The 22,785-nt window shown below is 38.9% G+C and overlaps 1 protein-coding gene across 1 annotated transcript in view; it reads left to right on the forward strand.

The window, feature by feature from the left end:
• LOC136882266 (uncharacterized) overlaps nucleotides 1-2,216 on the forward strand; it is a 40,684-nt gene extending 38,468 nt beyond the window's left edge. Inside the window, exon 3 of the mRNA XM_067154821.2 lies at nucleotides 1,229-2,216. Within this exon, the coding sequence (XP_067010922.2) occupies nucleotides 1,229-1,488 (260 nt within the window). The 3' untranslated portion in view covers nucleotides 1,489-2,216. The remainder of the gene's footprint in view (nucleotides 1-1,228) is intronic.
• The last annotated feature ends 20,569 nt before the right edge of the window (nucleotides 2,217-22,785 follow it).

Below are 22,785 nucleotides of genomic sequence, written 5' to 3' on the forward strand. Positions count from 1 at the left end.
GCGGAACGTTTATTAGAGGGTGGTGGTGGTGGTGGTGATTATTGCTATTAGAGGAAGTACAAATGGGTAAATATCTTCTATATAACACTAAACCGAGGAAAAAAGAGGACGAGGTCCGACACTTCGAAAAATGAAGATATCGGTAAAGGGAGACAAGGGCCACGAAGGGCGTGAAAATGAAAGACTCCCTAGCCCTCGCAAACCTAATAGCGTCGGGGTCGGAAAAGAACAAGAGTTGACCAAGGGAGGTCGGACAGGATAGATGAAAGTGAGGAGCCTGGCACAAGTAAGTGGAAGCATTGCCAGGACTCAGCTAAGGGCCCCGTGGTCGCCAACCCACGCTTCGAAGTTCAGAGCCCCTGGGGGGTTAGAGAGTGGGAAGGAAAGGAAAAATGGAAGGGATCCGATATTCTCAAACTTATATATCTACTTATTTGACGAAATTAAATCCTACACTGTTTTCCTAAGACTTCAATTACGTCACCTTTTACTCTTCGGCCTGAGAAACAAATGCCTACAAGACCTGTCTAGCAACGACTCTACATAAGTGCATACTTGACCTGCTTGTGAACTTCAACTATATTTGTTTCCGGCGCAAGACAATGATGTTCTGTTTACTCTCTTGACTGTGATCATTGTGTTTTGGACATTAACTGAATTGCTACGATATGAATCAATGTTAATTTTTTGCTTGTGTTCAATGTATTAGTTGTTTTAAGATCTTTATATCTTGCCCTACTTTACTATTTGGCTGATGATGACACTTGTAATGTGTCGAAACCGGTCCCAATAAACAAGTTGTGACTTCTTTTTAGTTCAACTTACAACAAAGTATTGAAAGGTGGATCCTTCTAATATTGTACATCTTCTTAGATATTCCCTAGTTGTATTAATCTTGTTTCGTTTCAAGACACTGAAAACCTTAAAAGTTTTGTATAAACTGATAGGTCGGATAGTCAACCAGATGGTAATTGGGCAGCACAACCTCTTTTGAGGAGCATTGTTTAGACAAGAAGCTCCCAGGGTTCTACAGCTACATCTGAGACAGGCTACAAGGCTGGTCCCTCAAAGAACTTGCACTATAAACTGTTGACTGACTGTTGCAGCTCCTCAGGTTAAGAGCATAGTTGAGCCACATGTCATTATGTTGAAGGCGATATTCCTCTATTTTGTGTTTATAAATCATCTGAATGGAGAATACAGTTTCTGTGTAATGTTTCTGTTGCAGATGTTTCCAGTCTGTTGAGCCAGCTGCTTGATGTGGAACGGGAACATCTAGAACTGGAGAAGCAACGACTAGAGTTGGATCGTCAGGTTGGCTCACAGCTGTTGACTCTTGTTCCTCTGGTGAGCAACATATTTCAAAAACATCAGCTGCAAAAGGAGACGGACCATGGCGACCGTCCAGAACCTTCCCAGAGTGTAGTAGAGAGCAACAGTGACTTGGTGAACAAGCTCTTCCAGACGATCCCTTACCCTGAGAAATAGTGACAAGTGTGTCAAGTGTACAGACCTCTTACAGACTGATTGCAATTAGACTTGGTATTTACATGCTTAAAAACATAGTAATTTTAAATGGAATGTATCAAGAACATCGATTACATTGAAACTTGGTGGGATGATTAGAACATCGTAGCACTGAATGACAACATGAGTGATTCTGAACAGGAATCCAGCCGTTATTAATAGTATGCATATTTTATACTTCCGCTATAAACGACACAGCTGAATATTTTGTTATATTCATATAAGTTACTGTATGTGTTGGTAAAATTGGTTTTTAGAGCTTGAAATTTTGTTCATCCTCAGCTGATTCAAGCCTGCGAGCAATTAATTATAATACTACCGTTGCACTTGAGACATCAGCAGATATGAAGTTCATACTCACCATGCATCAGAAGACAAAGATAAAATAAGGAATGGAGTGAATCGAGCTGATGCTGATCATCCAGAGGAGGAGGGAAGGAAAGTAAGAGTACTTTGAGAAAAAAATAATGAAAAAGAGATGTACTGGATGGATCAAATAAGGAGGGATCTGGAGGAAAGAGGGCTGAACAGAAATAGGTGACGAAGGATCGTATTCAGCACCTAGGCAGCTGAAGCTGTAGAATGACGATGATATACATCATGATGATTATTATCATTAAATGTAGGATATTCTTCAAAATTCGACATGATTATTTCACCACAAAAGAGCAAAATAATGGCCTTTAAGGGGAAGGACCCTATCCTGAGTGAAATCAGTTTAGATAATAAAATTTTGGAAAGAGTCAATGAATTCAATTATCTGGGATACAATTTATCTTACCAAGGGGAAATTGATATCTCTGCAAAAATAACCAAATTTATCAGAACAACAGGAATCATAAATCATATCATGAAGCCATCTCTTGTCCAGAAACACACTCGCTTACGTCTTTATAACACTTTAGCCAGACCAACCCTTTGCTACGGCAGTGAGGCATGGACAATAAGAACTCAAGACATTTCCAGAATTACAGCACGTGAAATGACATTCATGCGCAGAACAGCAGGCTATACGAGATGGGATCGTATAAGAAATGAAGATGTGCTTAAGGGACTGAATGTAAAATCAGTAATCAATTACATCTATGATTACCAAGAAAACTGGAAACGTCATGTTCAAAGGATGGAATCTGGAAGACTACCAAAGGAGATCCTACGCTATCAGCCAAGAGGACAGAGATCTATAGGACGTCCAATGAAGCGATGGAAAGAAAATGCAAGACCGTAACGGGCCACATGGCCCAGTATTTGGAAGGATGATGATGATGATGATGATTATGACATAACCTCTCCTGCCCAAAGGCCAACCTCACCTTCCCAAGATGAAAACCTGTTCCCAGCCCTGTTGACAGAGTCACGGCGGTATAACCGTTACATCCATTATGGAGGAAATGCTGTGATTTCAGCTAGTCCATTAGCTGAGAGGTGGCAGCCCCACCAATGGTCTTACTTCCTTCAGGCTAGCAACCCATCGGAAGGACATTTGACTGCTTTCAAGTCTTGCAAAAAGTAAAATGCAAGACCGTAACGGGTCACATGGCCCAATACTTGGAAGGAAGATGATGATGATGATGTAGGATATTGAGGCGGGTTGTCAGGGTCCTAAAAACTGAAATCACTACTCAGTATCTAACACTGGCTTGTAGCAAGGTTGTGGTGATGGCAGGACCAGAGGGGTCTCTCGAGCTGGAACGGGGACATCACCAGGTCAGGGCACTTCTGATGGTATGCTACCAAGCTGTGTGCTGTTTCAAATTCTCAATGCTGTGTCGTGGGACCAACGGACGCCCAGCAGAACTGAGCTCAGAACTTGTCATACCAACAGACGAGGACACACAAGCGTGTGAAACAGAAAACTCCAGAGGATGATACCTCACACCCAATGACATCTAGAGGTAGACCTGTTCCAGGAGCTCATCATAGAGTTCAGAATATCTTCACCATGACAGAAGGTAACAGTAAGCTCCAGAGGATGGTACCTCACACCCTATGACATCTAGAGGCAGACCTGTTCCAGGAGTTCAAGAGGCTGATCATGGCGTTCTAAATACCTTCACCATAACAGAAGGTGACAGTAAGCTCCAGAGGATGGTACCTCACACCCTATGACATCTAGAGGCAAACCTGTTCCCGGAGCTCAATAAACTGATCATGGAGTTCTGAATCTTCACCATAACAGGAGGTGGCCGTAAGCTGCAGAGGATGATACTCCACACCCTATGACATCTAGAGGCAGATCTGTTCCAGGAGTTCAAGAGACTGATTGTGGAGTTCTGAATATCTTCGCCATAATGGGAGGGGGACTGCAGGAAGACTCTCAGTTTGTTCTGTCACATTAACACTGGCAACATGATTCCTATCTTTTGACACCCCATCCGATACCTCTGACTAAGAAGGCACATTGACCAGTTTGCTGAGTGTCATGAAGCAGCATGGGGTGATCGAAAAATCTTAACAGTCCTTGGTCGTCCCCTGTAGTGCTTCGGTGTCAGTTAATATATAATTATGTCGGTTATCGGAAGCTGATTGATGTCACCAAGAATGACTGCTTTCTGTTACCGTGAATTGATGACACCTTGGGCACGTTATTTGGAGCCCAGTGGTCCTCAACTCTGGGCGTGTTATTGATAAGTGGTGCTGCACTGAGAGGATAAGGAGAAGACAGTGTTCTCTATCCTTATGCCCTCTGGAATGTTTAAAACGCACCTGTGACTTTTGAGTGACTGATGGGGTCTGTACTGAAGAGGTTCACCCACGACACCTGCCTGGTGTACCTGGATGATACTATCGTGGTAGGATGCACATTCTTGGAATAACTGGAAGATCTTTGGAAGGTGTTCCAGAGACTACAAGGTGCTCACCTGAAACTGAATCCTGTGAAATGTCAACTATTCTACCTTGAGGTACACTACCTAGTCCACATTGTGTCACCGGAGGGAGTAGCCACTGACTCGTAAAAGCTAGAGAATGGCCTGTGCCGAAGGATGAGCTGAGGAGTTTTCTCGGCCTGTGTACCTACTACTTGAAGTTCACTGCTAGCTTTCCCAACATCTCAAAGCCACTCATGCAAGTCACTGGGGAGAAGAGCCTGTTCTGACGGTCTCCTGAGTCAGAGGTTGCATTCTGGTCACTCAAGGAGTCCCTGTGTTCAGCACCTATCAGGATTGTCTGTAGTCTAGAAAGAAGTTTGTTGTCAACACCGATGCCAGCAATGTAGGGATTGGTGGAATGTTATCACAGATCCAGGATGGACAATAAAAGGTGGTAGCATACTACAGCAAGACATCCAAGGCCAAGAGGAACTGCTGCGTGATTCACCATGAAGTATTATGAAAACACTGGAGCTCTTCAGTAGATACCTATACGGTCACCAGTTCTATCTGTGCCTAGACCATTCTAGACCGACGTGGATCCTGAAATTAAAAAATCACTGGATGAAATGCCTGCAGGAACATGGACACCCTGTCCAGGAGATTGCACCCAAGGCAGAGAGCTGTGGCTGCAGAAGCCTGGGCTTGTGTTGCCTTGAGGAGTGTGCAGTTTGCGGACGAGGATGCTCAACAGAAATAGCTACCAACTTACAATGCATTACTAGGCTTAGTAGAAAACCCTAGAGGTCAATGAAAGTCTTTTGACACACATATATGGGAGCCGGCTAATGACATGAATGTTACCCAGCTGGTAAATTCCAGAAAGAGACGTAAGGAAGGAAATGGTGGCTGGGTTACATGGAGGCTCTACTGGAGACCATCTTGGGATCCATAAGACCTTGGATTGGCTCTGACATTGCTACTACTAGATGCATTCGAGGGCAGACATTGAAAGATGGTGCCAAATGTATGTTGTCTGTGAAAGAAGCTGAAGCCCTTATCCTCTGAATAGAGGGCACATACAGCAGTACGACGTTGAAATGCCCTTCGAGAGGACATCGCAGAATGATCTTGTAGCCATGGACTGAGTGGCCTGAAGTGTACACCATACAGGAAGAACCAGCAGCGGCCGAAGCCGTGGTGAAGAACTACGTGTGTCCCACAGTCATCTGCCATGGTAGAGACCATCAAGGAAGATGATCATTGCATCTGAAGGACTGGGGTGAGATGATGTACTTCTTCCTGGTTGAGTACCGTGCATCCACTCATGAGACGACAGTGATGTCACCTGCCAGCGTGATCTTCGAAAAAGATCTGCCTCATGACTTAATGTTCGGGATGGCTCCAGAACAAGAACAACCGGTGGCAGACTGCGCATAGGATCTAGTGGATCAGCTCAGCAAGACACACGAGTGCCGGGCTGAGTGGCTCAGATGGGTAAGGCGCTGGCCTTCTAACCCCAACTTGGCAGGTTCGATCCTGGCTCAGTCCGTTGGTATTTGAAGGTGCTCAAATATGACAGCCTCGTGTTGGTAGATTTACTGGCACGTAAAAGAACTCCTGCGGGACTAAATTCTGGCACCTCGGCGCCTCCGAAGACCGTAAAAGTAGTTAGTGGGATGTAAAGCAAATAACATTATTGTTATTATTATTATTATTATTATTATTATTATTATTATTACACACACGAGTGTACCCAATGACATTTTAAGATAGCTAGAAACGAGATGTAGGTGTGGTACGACCTGCAGGGAAATTCGGTAGGTTTCCAGGAAGGTGACCCACCTTAATAGACGAAGAGAAAAGTCTCAAACACCATTATGACCTGGATTAAGGACATAGTGACTTCCCCAATGGAAAATGATGGTCATCTTATCGTAGAACTTTAAGGAGGGAATGTTGTGACAGTGAAGGTTAAGAGTGCCAGCAGACCGTAGAGGTTTGTAACAAGCAAGCTCCTCGGAAGCAGCTGGATGATCTGGAAGGAGAAACTACGAGGAGTGCAGCTGCGAGTGTACGGAAGCAGTCAAAACAATAGTTAAATAAATTCAGTTGATCATCGACCCAAGTTTCATTGAAATCTCTCTAGTCCATCCGTTTGGACAGTTCCTTGAGTAAACTTGAGTAGTAGTCGTAGTGCCATCACACATGAGGATTTCTGTGATCGTGCGATTATTGACACTGTGTGAGGAAATTTCTTTTGAATGTCATGGTAGCTCATTACCGTGAGAGAAACAATGGACATACCAGAACTATTATTGTTGATATTCCTGAGCATAGATGCCAGGAAAATTTATAGAAGGCAAAGACACCTAATTTAATTGGGAAGCTAAGGTTCAAAAACACATTTGTCCACTTGGACACAAAAAGTACTTAGGGATGAGAATGTGAGGTTAAATGAAATTGGAAGGGAATTTTGTGTTTATGACCATTGTTCAAAGAGTGTTTAATAAAGATATTGGTAAGATCAAAAAATTCTCGATGTTGCTTATGAGTTACAGTTTGTTCACTTTATCTCCATTTCATTTTTCATGGACAAACGTGTTTTTGAATGCAAGCTCCTCAATTAAGCACTCCTTTGATTTCAGTGTGATCTTTCTTTGTTAGGGACTAGTAGTATTGTGTAACAGTCAGCTGTACGACATTTTAGGACAGTCAGTTGCATGTGTTCAAATCTGGCAACATCAAAGTTGCCTACTTATTTTCTACAACTGTATATATGAGAATAATCCCCACATCCTCATTGTAGGAAGGGATTTTTTTTTTTTTTTCATTTTTAATATTTTTATTTGTATAGCTTTGTTTAATATTTATATTGGCTTTTGGGTGTGGCGAGCCTGTCGTAATAATAGCCAATTTGAAGTGTCAGAGTGAATCAGAATAAATATCTAAGGAGTACCCCAGTAGCGATGTGCATCCATTGTACCAGGGAGATGCGAGAAGTGGATGGAGGAAGAATTGAAAATCACAGAGAAATATGATTTATTATAAACCATAAACTACGGGCTGCCGATAATGGACAAAATGTGATGTAGGCAAATGAAAAACACGAAAGCTAAAAAACTGAGAACTGTCAGAAGACTGATTGAAGTTAGGCTACTAATTGAGAATGAATTAAATAGATCCCACTATTACCACTGAAATGCATATTTTATATATGACAACATCTGAAATCCTGTCCTTTATTAAATTGAACCATTTCCAGAACTTGAGAAGTACCACAAGCTCCAAGCATTAGCCCTGTTACCTTGGTCTCATCACGGTGATATTTTTCTTTGTAGTAAGGTATCGTTGGGTTGTACATATGCTCACTCTCTTGGTGCTTGCTTCTTGTGGCTGGCCTAGATGATGTTCAAGCCTTGCTTGTTCTTGTAGGCAAACATACCTGGAACTATTGTACATGATATACCGTGGACCTCTTCATGTACATTATTCTTTCCTGCAAATTTCTTCAGTAATGATTTTTTGATAGCAGGAGTTCCTCAGTACATCACTGAACGGACAAGATCCAAGGTCATGAGCTAGTGTTTCTCCCTGCAGCATTTCCAGCAGAGGTTAAGATCTAACCAGAACAGTTCTGACTGCGATAACGTTCGTTGTCATTTTAGTAGCTTCACACCATTCAGTCCAAGAGAGGCCTTCATGATGTTTTAAACAGCCGTTGTATGTCTTTATGAGGTAATACAGACTAAGCTACCATTTCACATCCTCTTAATTCTTGATAAATTTTTCTTGGATAGAGAAGGCCGTTCCACTAATCGACTTGACTGACATTGGTGATGTTCAGGAAATGCAGACATGGGGTCAGATTAGCGAATATATAGGTTTTGGCACCTTTATGAATGTATTACAGGTGTTAATGCATTGAATTGAAGCTTCCCACGATGTTTTGAAAAGTACTTTCCATCCATGCTTCATTGTGCTTGTGATTATTTTCTTCTTCATCATCATCATCATCATCATCATCATCATCATTTTCCAACTGAAAGAGACGCCAAGATAATCAAATGTTTCACCCTGTTTTGATTACTTGAATTTTGCAATTCGCCTCACTTACCAAAGTACCTTCAGTTAATTTTCCATTTTTAAAACGTACCCCAAGGTATTGGGGGAGGGGTATTTCAAGACTGATTTCTGTAAACATCCTCATGGCAATACACATTCATTCTAAAGCTGCCTCTTTATTTTTACTGATAATGATGATGCCTTCTTCAAACCCCATTACAGTGGCAGTGATAACTGCAGTGTAAGTGTCACTATATTTCAAAGCTAGGCTTTTTTCGGATAATTCATCAAAAATATGATCAGTGGCTAGATGCATACTGTTGATGGCAGTGTCTCTCTGTGCATGGATAGATTTAGTTTTGCCTATACATGTCTGTTTGTGTAATATTGTCAGTTTGTAAGTGTATTATTAAGTCCCACACTTGAGCCATCATTCCTTTGGCAGCCAGGGTCAATTTTAAGTGTACAAGGCCAGTATTATAAAATGCTTTCGATATATCAAGAAAAATATTGTGTCTGTTTTCTTTTCTTTTGGGGTTTTCAATAATCCAGCGAGAATGGATGTGTTTACAATGGTTTCTGGGTGACTGCGCAAAACCCCCTTGATGTTTATTAAAATTCATTAAAGAAAGTAGTTGGCTCTCTAGGACTCGTTCTATTACTCTATTAATCATGGAGCAAATGGTAATAGGCATTCAGTTCGATAGGATATTACTTTCACCTTGTTTATGGAATAGAATTGTTCTAACTCTCTTTAAACATTTAGGTATCTTTCTTGTTCAAGGCATCCTCATGGCAATCATAGCTGTTATTTTACAAGCAATATTGTCTCTGATGACTCTTACAAGGACACGATCAAGACCTGGTGTGGTATCGACTGCTATTCAGCACGTTGTGGTTGCAACATCTTCTTTGGAAATCATGGTATTCGAATCATTGAGCTCCACACGTTCAGCATCACTGATTTTGGGAAAGTTTGGAAACTTTGCATTCTCGATGGAAAATTTTTCCTAAATCCATCATAGATTTCTGAAGTTTCAATTTTCCATGATTCCAATTTTTTTTTTTTACATCACAGTGACACAGATAGGTCTTATGATGGGATAGGAAAGAGGCAGGAGTGAGAGGGAAGAGACTATGGCCTTAGTAAGATACAGCCCCTGGTGTAAAAATGGGAAACCATGGAAAAACCATATTCAGGGTTGCCGACAGTGGTGTTCGAACCCACTATCTCCTGAATGCAAGCTGATAGCTCATGACCCAAACTGCACAGCCACTTGCTCAGTAAAATTCCTTTGGTTGTAAAACTGGTACATGAGCAAGATCGTAAGCATTCTTCATTTCTTATGAGCTCTTTCTGATACCCTTTCGGGATTGGAGGGTTTATTATAATTCTTATCCTTGTTGGCTTTGAAGAAATACTTAATGGGACTCAGAAAGCTTCTCAGTTTTATTTTCTAGTGAGAAATCTACTCTTGGATGATAAAATACCACAGAAAGCAAAATTGATCATGTTTTATACTTACTGCATTCCAGTTCTCACATATGGACTGGAAACATGTACCCTGCATAACAAGGCAAATAGTAAAATTTAATCAACAGAAATGAAATTCATCAAAACAATGAACCAAAAGACCAGGAAGGACAAGATTAGAAATGAAGCAAACAGGAAGGAGGCTGGCATCAAAGTACCTGTTACCGAGCTTTTAGGAAGACGCAGGACATGTTATGAGGATGGACAGAACGAGAACAGCAAAGAATTACTTTGACATAGAAGTGACAGGGAAGAGGCCAGTAGGGAGGCCAAGGAATCGATAGACAGACACAGTGAAATCGGAGGTCACCAAGAGGAATTCCAAGTGGGAGGATATAGAGGAACAGAAACTATACTTTGACAGGAAGAAGTGGTGAGTGCTTGTACACCACACCCGGGAAACTGGAGCTGGAAAATGATGATGATGATGATGATGATGATGATGATGATGATGATGATGATGATGTTTGCTTCGTAGCACTTGGTAGCCCAGGTAACAGGTTTATACTGTTAATGAGGAAGGCATGGAACTCCTCTAGAGCTGTGTTATATTCGGTATCATTCATGAATTTATGCTTCCATTCAGTTAACTGTAGTTTAAATTTTTTTGTCAGCTGGCCATGTTGAGTAGGCTCAATAACTTCTTCACTGAAATTAGAGGAACCTTGTTTGTGTTCTGTATCATGATACCTAGTTGTCTGATTTATTTGGCGATGCAAGTGGCTGATATGTATATTTAAACCTGTATCTCCTTGAGAAGCCCACTGCAATATGGACATCTATCCCTCAAAACACTCATAAGAAATTATGATCAAGCTCTATATAAAATTAAGGAATGAAACTGAGAAACAGTAAAAATATCTGTCAGTTAAACTAAGGTATCAAAGTTAGATTTATAATGTCACTTGCCAGGTTATGACGTATAGAAATACCTAGGTACAATTACACGAGGTTATGGAAACTGTGTACATTTGTCTATTTAACACAAATTTTTGCTAATATAATACCACAGAAATGTTACAATATTTAAGAAATATGGAGGTTACACAAAAAAGAGGGGTATAACTATGATATTATGTAAAAAGATTCTAAAATAAGTGATGTAGGTTGAAAAGTATTAGAACATGTGAACAAATAACCTTGTATAGCAGGTTGGCTATCTATAAACAATGTACAATTCCCATATAAAACTTGATAGTACAAAGGTAACATACGTACACAAACCTGTTAGTGTAGAAGTTCTTATAAAAGCAGCTTAACATCTCACAAAAACATCAAAATATGACCAGCAGTGAACAGTTTTGTTGGAGTTGCATTGTAATCTTCATTAGTATAGTCCAGGGGCATTTCAAAATATAATGGCGTTTGGTGTACATTGCCAGTTTGCAAGAGTAAATAGGAATTTCTCTGGTGCAAAGAGATCTGTGGAAATAACATTCTCTTCTTCATAACTGACTGGGAGATGTTGCACAGTGTACAGTGGAAACTCCTGTTTTACACTACTCGGTTCTATTTTGAAAAAGTGTAAATTCAAGGAAAGTATTTTTGTTCAAATTATGTTTGCCATGCAATTCAAAATAGCAATGCATTACAGAGATTACAAAGGCAATGGAAAAACTGAAAACAGAACTGTCAAGCTTTAAAAATGAAGAGTATGTACATAAGTGACTTTTTATTTAAATCTAAGAATTTCATTTTTGTCCGTATTGAACTGAGAATGGAAGATAGGAAACTTAAAAGGGTCCACCTTTTCAATACAATAAATGTTATAGTTTATTTACAACATATATTTACACTTGGAACTAGTTTTGACGCTGTTTGGCGTCATCTTCAGCCAAAATGTGGGAAATAGGCTAGCATGTAGACATTTATATTACACAAGGTGTTACATCAGTGTGAATAAATGAGGGAATATGAAGACGCAAAGTACAATGTCAGTTTCAAAGTGGTCATGAAGGGTGAGTCAAAATTGTATAAACATGAGATAACATAATCACTTAAACAATAAACATATAAACATATAAACTGTAACAAAACCATGCGGAAGTACGAGATGATTGGTATTGGAGATTCAAATTATTTCAGACACTCTTCCATTGAATGTTGCCTGCCGCGGATATGTGCATTTTTGAGAAGATTGTGTTTACTGAAATATAACCGATGTTTTGTACTACACTCGCGGCAGGCGATTATGTTATCTCATGTTTATACAATTTTGACTCACCCTTCATGACCACTTTGAAACTGACATTGTACTTTGCGTCTTCATGTTCCCTCATTTATTCACACTGATGTAACACCTTGTGTAATATAAATGTCTACATGCTAGCCTATTTCCCACATTTTGGCTGAAGATGACGCCAAACAGCGTCGAAACTAGTTCCAAGTGTAAATATATGTTGTAAATAAACTATAACATTTATTGTATTGGAAAGGTGGACCCTTTTAAGTTTCCTATCTTACAGAAGTGACTTACTGAGCGAAGAACACGATGGGGAATGTGCAAGTAACGAGGTTGAGAGCGCTCTAGCAAACTTCTCTGAGTTACTGTGTAGTCTAGTGCTGCAAGTTGCGAATGTAAAGAGTAACCATGGAAGCAATCATTGAGGGATATTATTAGTTATGATGGATTTAATATCATGAATTTTATACGCAAAAGTGAATCAAATAATGCCACCAAAGAGCATGCTATTTCAAATTATATCATAGGTATTAAATAACAGGTGTGATTCTTTTTTTCAATTTGCTTTATGTTGCACAGACATATATAGGTCTTACAGTGATGATGGATAGGAAAGGGCTAGGATCAGGAATGAAGTGACTGTGGCCTTAATTAAGGTACAGCCCCAGCATTTGGCTGGTATGAAAAGAGATTACCTAATCCCTAAGGGTTAAGACTAACTCTGGGGATTAATATCCAAAAACAAAAATACTCATTCCTCCAAAACCGTTTAACATACAAAGACAAAATTCCAAATGGCGGTATATTTGTAAATTGTAGGTGTTAAAGAGGAAACATTTTAAGGGAACCAGGAAATGTGAAACAATTGAAAAATTTAACTTCCGATGTTTTTTAACATATCTCAGAAACTAAAAGAGATATTTCCTTGAATCTTCTTTTGATAAGATTAAATAATGCATTCATCATTATTTTGGTAGAATATGAAGCTTCTATATGTAATATTTTGTGCTAGAAAGAACATTATAAAAATATTCTTAAAAATTCCCTCAATTGATGTACCTTTTTCTGAGAAAGTAGCCTACTCGAACTAGCCCCAAGAAAGTTTTCATTAATAATCTTTAAAAAATTTTTGAGCTGAAGTAAAATTATTGTCCTCTTGTTTACAGGAGTTGAAGGTTTGTTTCCTAGTTGAAAACTGAATTTTTTTTGTAAAATGTTCAGTGTTCTTCAAGCTGGCCTCCATGAACTAATCAAGATATCTGATAAAATTTACTTCCACAAGCAGATTATATAGGGTCTAAGAGACTGCCAATTTTCAAATACATTGATGTGATAGTTTTTGAGAAAAAGGTACACAACGTTTCAAAAATACGACTTACAGAAAAAAAGAAGTTTGACTGGTAGCTGGCATTTAAAGATATACAGCATGCAGAGTTGTGTTTAAACCTAATTTTATTGTCTCAGATATAACTTCAGCATAATAATTGATACACCAAATTCTGCAGGAAATATTGGAGATTGTTTTAGGCTCAAAAACAGAAATTGACATTTTTGAGCCTATCACACTTCCCAGTTCCCTTAAAACATTCACCTGGGCCGATGACCTTAGATGTTAGGCCCCTTTAAACAACAAGCATCATCATCATCATCATCATCACAAGCAAACCATTCACCTCTAAGGATTTAAATAAGGTTAGCTCCGGAAATGAAGTTATTCATCCCTCCAAAACGGTTTGACATACAAAGTTGCAATTTTACATGAAAGTTATTCTTTTATATCTTAGATGTCAAATATGATATACTTTAAAATGTTTTTACTATTAATATTAATGTTATTGGTTTACTACTCACTAACTACTTGTATGGTTTTTGAAGATGCCTGAATTTTGTCCTGCAGGAGTTTTACATGCTGGTAAATCTACCAACATGGGGCCGACATATTTGAGCACTGTACGATATCAACTTCATCATGGTATGTATTGTACCAATTGCACCTTCAGCACCACCGGACTGACCCAGGATCAAACCTGCCAACTTGTGCCCAGAAAGCCAGCGCCTTAACCATCTGAGACACTCAGCTTGACTTCAAAATGCTTAGGTGGAGATTGACTCTGAAAATCACACTATTCACTTTTCTGAAAACATTTCACGCACAAACTTAAAATTGTACATGGAGGTTGATCTTCCATGTCCTAGGTATTAAATAAGTTTTTTTTTTTTTTTTTTTTTTTTTTTTTTTTTTTTTGCGATTTGCTATTTGCTTTATGTTGCACCAACACAGATAGGTCTTATGGCGACGATGGGATAGGAAAGGCCTAGGAATGTGAAGGAAGCGGCCATGGCATTAATTAAGGTACAGCTCCAGCATTTGCCTGGTGTGAAAATGGGAAACCATGGAAAACCATCTTCAGGGCTGCCGACAGTGGGGTTCGAACACACTATCGCCCGGATGCAAGCTTACAGCTGCGCGCCCCCTAACCACACGGCCAACTCACCCGGTAGAAATATTTTTAAAACACTTTACCCCTAAGACAAAACATTACTCTATTGCTGTTCGACATATGAAGTCAAAATGTCTCAGCTTGGTTGCATCTGTGCCCTAGATGTTAAATAACGTAGGGTTTTAAGTCATGCTAGTTGCATGGGGTACAATTGAGTGTTAGATCCTAAAATAAATAATCATTCCTCCAAAACCATTTGACATACAAACTGAGGGTGTATTTTATAGGCTAGCTGACAGTGGACTCTCCAGAATTTATTACCTTGAAAGATAACTTCAAGTTTAAAACTGTAGAAAAACATGGATATGGATAAGAGAAAACTGAAAAAACATTTGGACCAATACATCAACATATCTGTAATTTGGTAAAATATGTGTTTATTTGTACCTGAATACAAAACCAAAATTTGGTAAAAATAGAATCAAAACTGAAGAGGGGATCATTTACGTATGAATTAAATACTTCCATAATTCAGTTCACTGTCAATATCCATTTTTGTCTTCTTTGTATTTCGTACTGAATACAAAAAACTTAAAACTCGGAACGCTATAATTTTCTTAATTATGGCAGTTCATGACACAACAGTATCATGTAGCATGGTGAGAACAGTCTATATTGCCTTTATATGTAAATGACGTGTTATAGTATACTGTTCATCATCATCATCATTTCTTCGCTCCAGCAAGCCAGGTGCAGTTGTGTACGAGCCTCCTCCAGTTTGTTCTATCCATCCACAGATGCTGCTCATATATGTGACACCAGTTCACATCTCTAATTTCAAGGTTCTTCATTATCTGTTTTTCCCAAACATCACGAGGTCTTCCTCTTGGTCTCTTCCCAGGAACATTGTGTTCAAAGTATGTTCGAGGAGTCCTGTGAGGGTTCATTCTTTTCATATGACCATACCATTGCAATCTCTTCACTTCTAGAGTCTCCAGCAAGCTTCTTTCCAATCCAAGCTGTTTTCGGATATCCTCATTCCTTCTTCTTCTTCTTTCGAATGGGCCACCAGAGGACCACGTGCCAATTTCAATTCCTTCTTCTTTGTTCTTTCCTTTTCTTCCAGTACGCTTTCATCTGTTCCCTATGTTTCTTCTTTCTGTCTTCAGACCACTTTGAACCAGTCGTTTTTACATTCCTACCTTGGAATCCTTCTATTTTCAATACTTTTAACCGAAAGCCTTCTCTATTATTTATTTCTTCTGTTATATTGTTTTTTTCTAAATCCTTTCTTACTTCGTTGACCCAGCTTGTCGTTGATTTCTTACTCCACAAATATCTGAAAATCTTACTGGTTAATCTACTATCTTGCATTCGATATAAATGTCCAAAAAACATAAGTCTCCTTTTCCTCATTACATCTGATATATTTTCTATTTTTTGATATATTTCAGCATTACTTCGTAATTTCCAACCTTCTGCTGTGTTTTGTGGGCCTAATATTTTCCTCATGATTCGCCTTTCTAGTATTTATAGCTTATGTAAATTATAGTTTAATGCCAGACACTCGCTTGCATATAGGCATTCTGGCTTCACTACTGTGTTGTAATGCCTTATTTTTGCATTTTTGGATAGGCATCTTTTATTGTAGATATCTTTGGTGACACCATAAGCTCTCTCCATTTTATGTACCCTCTCCTCTACTGCAGATTTTTCTAAACCATTTTCTTGGATTATTTCCCCTAGATATTTGAATTTTTTTACCCTCTCTATTTGGCCAATATCTGTTTTCAGAAATTTTGGTGCATCCCAAATATTTGTTAAAAATTTTGTTTTTTCTGCAGAAATTCTTAAGCCAGTTCTGCTGGCGATTCTTTCCAAGACATTTACTTGGGTTACAGCAGATGTCACATTTTCAGAAAGTATTGCAAAGTCATCTGCAAATGCAAGACAATTTATTTCAATCCTTTTGTTTCCTCTTCCTAACCTTATCGGTGAAATGTTGAGTTCAATAAGTTTTTCGTTCCAAATTCTCACTATTTTCTCTAGGACACAATTAAAAAGAATTGGGGATAGTCCGTCGCCTTGTCGTACACCAGTTTTTATTTTGAAAGGCTGTGATATCTCTCCCAGAAATTTCACTTTAGAGACTGTGTCTGTAAGTGTTTCACGGATTAGATTTGCCAGTTTAGACTTTATGCCAAATTCTCGAATTATTTTATATATAGTTTCTCTGTCAACAGAATCAAAAGCCTTTTTGAAATCTACAAACATGACTACAATGTCCTTTGAATTAAGTAACCTGTGGCGAATTACTGACTTAAGATTAAATATTTGTTCTGAGCATGATCTTCCTTTCCTGAAACCACCTTGATATTCACCTAAATGATTGTCTAGTGTTGTTTCTACTCTGTTTAATAAAATTTTGGAAAATATTTTATATGCCACTGCTAATAAAGATATTCCTCTGTAGTTATTAACGTCCTGTTTATTACCTTTTTTGTGGAGTGGATGTATCAAGGCTACTTTCCATTCCTCAAGAATTTTTTCAGTTTTCCAGATTTCTTCAAAGAGTAATTGTAGCTCATTTGCTATATTTGGCAAGGACCACTTCAAAAGTTCCGCTGTAATAGAATCTTCTCCGCTAGCTTTGTTGTTTTTGAGGGTTTTAATTACTTCTTCAATTTCTTTTATAGTTGGTGGTATGTCTTCTTCCAAATTTTCATCAATATCTTGAAATTCTAATTTATGACTTGGTTCAGGACAGTTCAAAAGTTGATCAAAATATCTTGCTAATATCTCACAATTTTCAGTATTGCTTAGTCCAATTCTGCCGTTTTCATCCTTGAAACTAACATTTGTAGTTTGGTACCCCTTTAATTCATTCTTAAAAGTCTGATAAAAGTCACGGGTGTTATTTTTTATAAAGTTTTTGTCCATTTCTATAAGTTTCTCCTTTTGAAAGGCTCGTTTAGTACTTCTGATTATCCTTGCTGTTTCCTTCCTTTGTTGTTTAAACTTTTGTGGCTTTCTTTGTTCTTTATTAGGTAGGAGTTTGGCTTTAATTTTAGAAAGAAAATGGTCGGAATCAAATTCACCATTCCTTACTACTTTCACATTCATAATTTCTTTTGTACTTTTTTTTGAAACAGCCACATGATCTAACTGAGCATTTCCATTTTTTCCATGTTTTAGCCCTCTCTGCTAAAGCTTCTTCACATATTTCATTCCACCATATTTTCCTTTTATTTTTTATTGGCCCAAATGTTTTCTTTGCTGCATAATTAATTGCTTTGGATATTTCTTGCCAGTTGCCTTGTTTAGCCACTTTAATTTCATCTTGGTAGTTTTTAATTGATTCTTTTGTTATAGTAAGTCTGTCTACATTATATTTTATTAACCTCTGTGGCTTTCTTTGTTCTTTATTAGGTAGGAGTTTGGCTTTAATTTTAGAAAGAAAATGGTCGGAATCAAATTCACCATTCCTTACTACTTTCACATTCATAATTTCTTTTGTACTTTTTTTTGAAACAGCCACATGATCTAACTGAAACTCTCCTAACATTGGGTTTGGAGATATCCACGTTTTAGCTTTTCTGGGGAGTTTTCTAAAGAAGGTTGACATTAGTTTCAGGTGATAGCTTTGACACAAACTGATTAGCCTAATACCATTTGTATTTGTTCTTCTGTGGGCTGGGTAATGTCCTACTACATTTCTAAATTTCTTTTCTCTACCTATTTGTGCATTGAAGTCACCTAATAGTATTATGGTGTTCATTTTCGGAATTTTGGATATTTCATTTTCCAAACGAACCCAGAATTCTTCTGTTTTTTGAGGGTTTTTCCTATTGTCTTCATTTATTGGTGCATGGCAATTAACAAGTGTGTACGTTTTGTTTTTGCATTTAATTGATAGGAGAGATATTCTTTCTGAGTTGGATTTAAATTCTGTTACATTTCCTATTATACTTTTATGAATGTAGAAAGCTGTACCAAGTAGTGGCATCCCCTTCATAATTTTGATTGCTGGTTTGCCTTTAAAGATCCTGTAGTTACAAGTGTCTATTACATTTTCATCTAGGAATCTAGTTTCTTGAACTGCCAAAATTTGAATTTTGTTTTTCTCTAGAAGTATTTCTAGTTCTTTTTGTTTACCAGTCTTGAGTAGAGAATTTACATTTAAAGTGCCAAAAGTGCCAAAAAAGAATTCCTTTTTGAATTTCATTTTAGAAGGATTCCAAGGTTGCTCCGACTCAACCTTCTGATTGCAGTTGTTGGGACTCCCCAGAACCTTTAGTCCCAATGCATTGCGTGACGCAATGGTGGATTTCTCTTTCGAGTTACCACCTGGGGTAGTGCCTTCATTCAGCGGACTTTCCATACTGCAATTGAAATTGTATAAAATACAAAGTGAGGAATTAGATTCCAGGATAAGATCGGATTGTTAGTCCGAAATTTGATTTTTGTTCGTGGTTCACTCCACTAGGCTCTTCCGCTCTCTCCACCGTTCGGAACTAAAGCAGAGTTCCTCTTCCGCCTTCAAGACCGTTGGCCAGGTTTCACCTGTAACCCTAGGCAGGGGTGCTACCACCCGGAGCCAGATGGACCCAGGTTTTTTAACGAGGTTGTTACTCCTCCCCCTCCTCACTTCCCCGTCTCTTGATAGACGAGGCCCCGGGCTTGGGACCGGTAATAGCGGAGTTATCCTCATTCCTTATTTTATCCATTTTTATCTTTTGTAGACAAGAACGGAGGAACTTCATTTCTGTTGCCTGGTCCAGTAAGTGTTGCTGCCATGCTGCTTCCAGGCCATACGTCAATATAGGTACTAGATATATTTTGTACAAGCTGATCTTGGAAGCTAACAGAAATATTTCATCCCAGAGTATTTGACGTACAGCATGATAGAATTTGGAAGCTTTCTGTATTCTGTTACTAATCTCTTGACGTGTGGTATTGTCTAATGACAGAACACTACCTAAATACTGGAAGTTGTCTACAATATCCATCTCCTCATCTCCAATTCTTAGATGAACAGTTGGAGAGTTTCTACTCATCACCAAGCCAACTGTCTTAGTTTTGCTGATTTTGAGACCTAAGGTTGTAAAAGCTTCATGCCAGAGTTCTAGTCTAGTTTGTACTTCAGCTTCTGTCTCACCCCATACCATTACATCATCAGCAAAAACCAGGGCATTAGTGGTTGGATCCTTTCTCTTAACTGCTTTTAAAACTAAAAGTGGCGAAAGACAACTTCCTTGCTGGACTCCACTCTTCGTTTCAAACCAACCTGATCTTCCATCCTGGACCTGGACACAACACTTCGTTTCATCATATAATCGTTGTACTCACGCTATGATGTCATCGGGCACTTTCTTATGTCTCAGAAATTCCCATATATGCCTGCGTGGTACATGGTCATATGCTTTCTCGATGTCCAGAAAAACAGTTATAAGTGTTTTACCTTTCTCTCAATACTTCTCATAGAGCATTCTGGTGGCAGAAATGAGGTCTATAGTGGATCTATGAGGTCTAAATCCATGTTGTTCCTCCTCAAGTGTAGGTTCAACATATTTTCTAATCCTGCTCTCAAGGATGGATTCGTAGATTTTGAGGCCATGTGACAGCAAAGTTATACCTCTGTAGTGGGTACATTTCTTTCTATCACCTTTTTTCAACAATGGGATGATCAGTCATTGGGTATTACATTCTCTTTCCAGATTCTATTTAGTACCCAGTACATCCACTGTTGTCCTACCTCTCCTAGTGCTTTGATCATCTCAACACTTAATTCATCTGATCCAGTTGATGTGTTGTTTTTCAGCTTAGATATTGCTGTCTCTTCTTCCAACCATGTCAGACTAGTGGTATTTGTGCTGCCAAAATCATAAGGTTCATCGTCTAATGGAGTGACATTTTCATAACAGTTCAGCAAAGTTTCAAAGTGCCTTTGGAACTCCTGTAATATTTTGGTCTTATCCCTAGTCACCTCACCATTAGGAAGTTCTACAGATTGGATAGATTCATTTTGAGTTCTTCTATTCTTAACAATACTGTATAACAGTTTTTTATTTCCATCCTGCGTTATTTTGGTAGCCAGATCTTCCTTGCATTTCTGCTTTTCAGCTACAACCAACTGTTTGATCTGTAATTTTTTCTTTCTGTAAAGGGACAGCTTCTCCTCTATTTCATGTTGATCTCCCCGCGTTCTTGCTTGATATAAGGATCTTCTTGCATGGTTTCTGTCTTTTTAATATCATCATTCCACCAGGCAGTTTCTTTAGGTTTTCTTGACTCTGTCGTCCACATACTTTTTCTGCTGTACCAACCACAACCTTCTTTAGAGTATCCCATTCTTCATCTACCAATTTCAGTTCTTCTCTCGGCAGCAACCTGCGGACACCTTCCTTTACACTTGGCTCGGTTAGTCGCCAAGTTTTTATTTTTGGGACTCTTTTGTTACAGACTTTGGGAGGTCTTTCCTCTGCAGTAACTGCAACCAACAGTCTATGGTCTCCACCAAGGTCTTCACTTGGAATGACCTCATTGACATTTTTCCTTACATTTTGATCTATTAGAATATAATCTATTACTGTACCTATTTTATCATCACAGCTATATCTTATGATTTTATGGGAGTCCCTTTCCTTGAACCAAGTGTTACTGACTATTAGGTTGTTTCTCATGCATAGATCTAGCATACATTTTCCCTCTTCATTTCTGTTTCCCATTCCATGAGGGCCCAGTATGTATTCATATCCTGTTCGTTGGGAGCCAACTTGTAAATTAAAATCACCCATTACAATTAGATTGTCATACTCGGTGTTCTTCCAAGTTATTAAGGAAGTTGGCCTTTTCCTCTTTTGAGCATCCTACCTATGGAGCATAGACTTGGATCACATTGTACTTTTCCCCTCCTAAGTTCACAGATAACTTAATTATCCTTTCACTAACAAACTCAACACTACAAGCATCTCTGTCTTTATGTATTAAAAATCCTACTCCATTCTTAGACTCTACTTCATTTCCAGACCAGTAGAGACTATAGTCCAATCTGATATTCATTTTCCCAATTTTCTTCCACTTTGTTTCACTCAGGCCCATGATCAGAAGTTTCCTCCTTTCCATGAGGTCGACCAGCTCTTCAGTTTTGCTTGTCAATGTCAGGATATTTAATGTTCCCACTCTGATACTTTGTCTTCATTTGGTATGGGTAGCTGGTGTAACATCGGGCTGTAAACCGTCATTCGCACCAAACCAATGTCGTCGTCGTGAATTCCTACATCCGAGGCTCGTACTATTCTTGAAAGCAACTTCTTCAGTAATCCCTCTGTTGACCTGCTGAGCCTAACACAGACGGAGATTTTCTTTCAGGGTTTTCTCCCTTAGCCTTTGGTGTCCGGTCACCTCAACCTACAAGGCAGCAGGTTGTACTCATATTAATCCCTGAACACAGGGCTGCCTCTTCCGCCATCTCCACCTTCTCCGCTGTAGAAGTCGTTGAGGTCTTCACTCGTAACCCTGAGCTACCCTTACCAGATGTTACACACCGGGTCAGTGTGCTCTGGGACTCACATAGGCAGGGGCGCCACTCCCTGGGTAGGACTGCCTCCGAAAAGGGTCCCTACCTGCTACTGTTATAAAGATAAAATAATAACAAATAAATCTTTCCGTCAATTAACACCACAGTTGTGCGTTAGTTAAAAGAGCATGGGCTGCGCACTACCTTACTGTTTTGCCACCTTCAGTGCTAGTAGTCACTTGCATATTCCCCATCGGCTACACATCAGTGAGTATGATGACATTAAACTATGGTAAACATAACTGTTAAAACTTGAAAATAGCACAAGAAGTAACATCATCAGTAGGCCTACTTCTTCAGGCAATCAGGATTAGGGATCTGCTTTTTCTTCTCACAGTGTTGACTTCAAATACAGTTCACACACTATCCTCAACATCAAACTGCTGTAGATTCTAGCTCTTGAAGCACCTCCGTGAAGGTCATGTTTTCCATCACAGCTTTTGCCTTCTCTGTTTCATCTTCCATTCACCGCTCCAGATGTGTAGTCCTCCAGTATTTGATCTACAGTTCGGTCCTCTGCAGTGCTTCAAATCATTATCAAATATTATGTAATTATTGATGCTTGTTGTTTAAAGGGGCCTAACATCGAAGGTCATTGGCCCAAATATGTAATTATTAAAGTCTGTGGCAGCCAGCTTAAATCCTCT

The sequence above is a fragment of the Anabrus simplex genome, chromosome 1 (assembly GCF_040414725.1).
Source record: "Anabrus simplex isolate iqAnaSimp1 chromosome 1, ASM4041472v1, whole genome shotgun sequence".
Taxonomy (NCBI): Eukaryota; Metazoa; Arthropoda; class Insecta; order Orthoptera; family Tettigoniidae; genus Anabrus; species Anabrus simplex.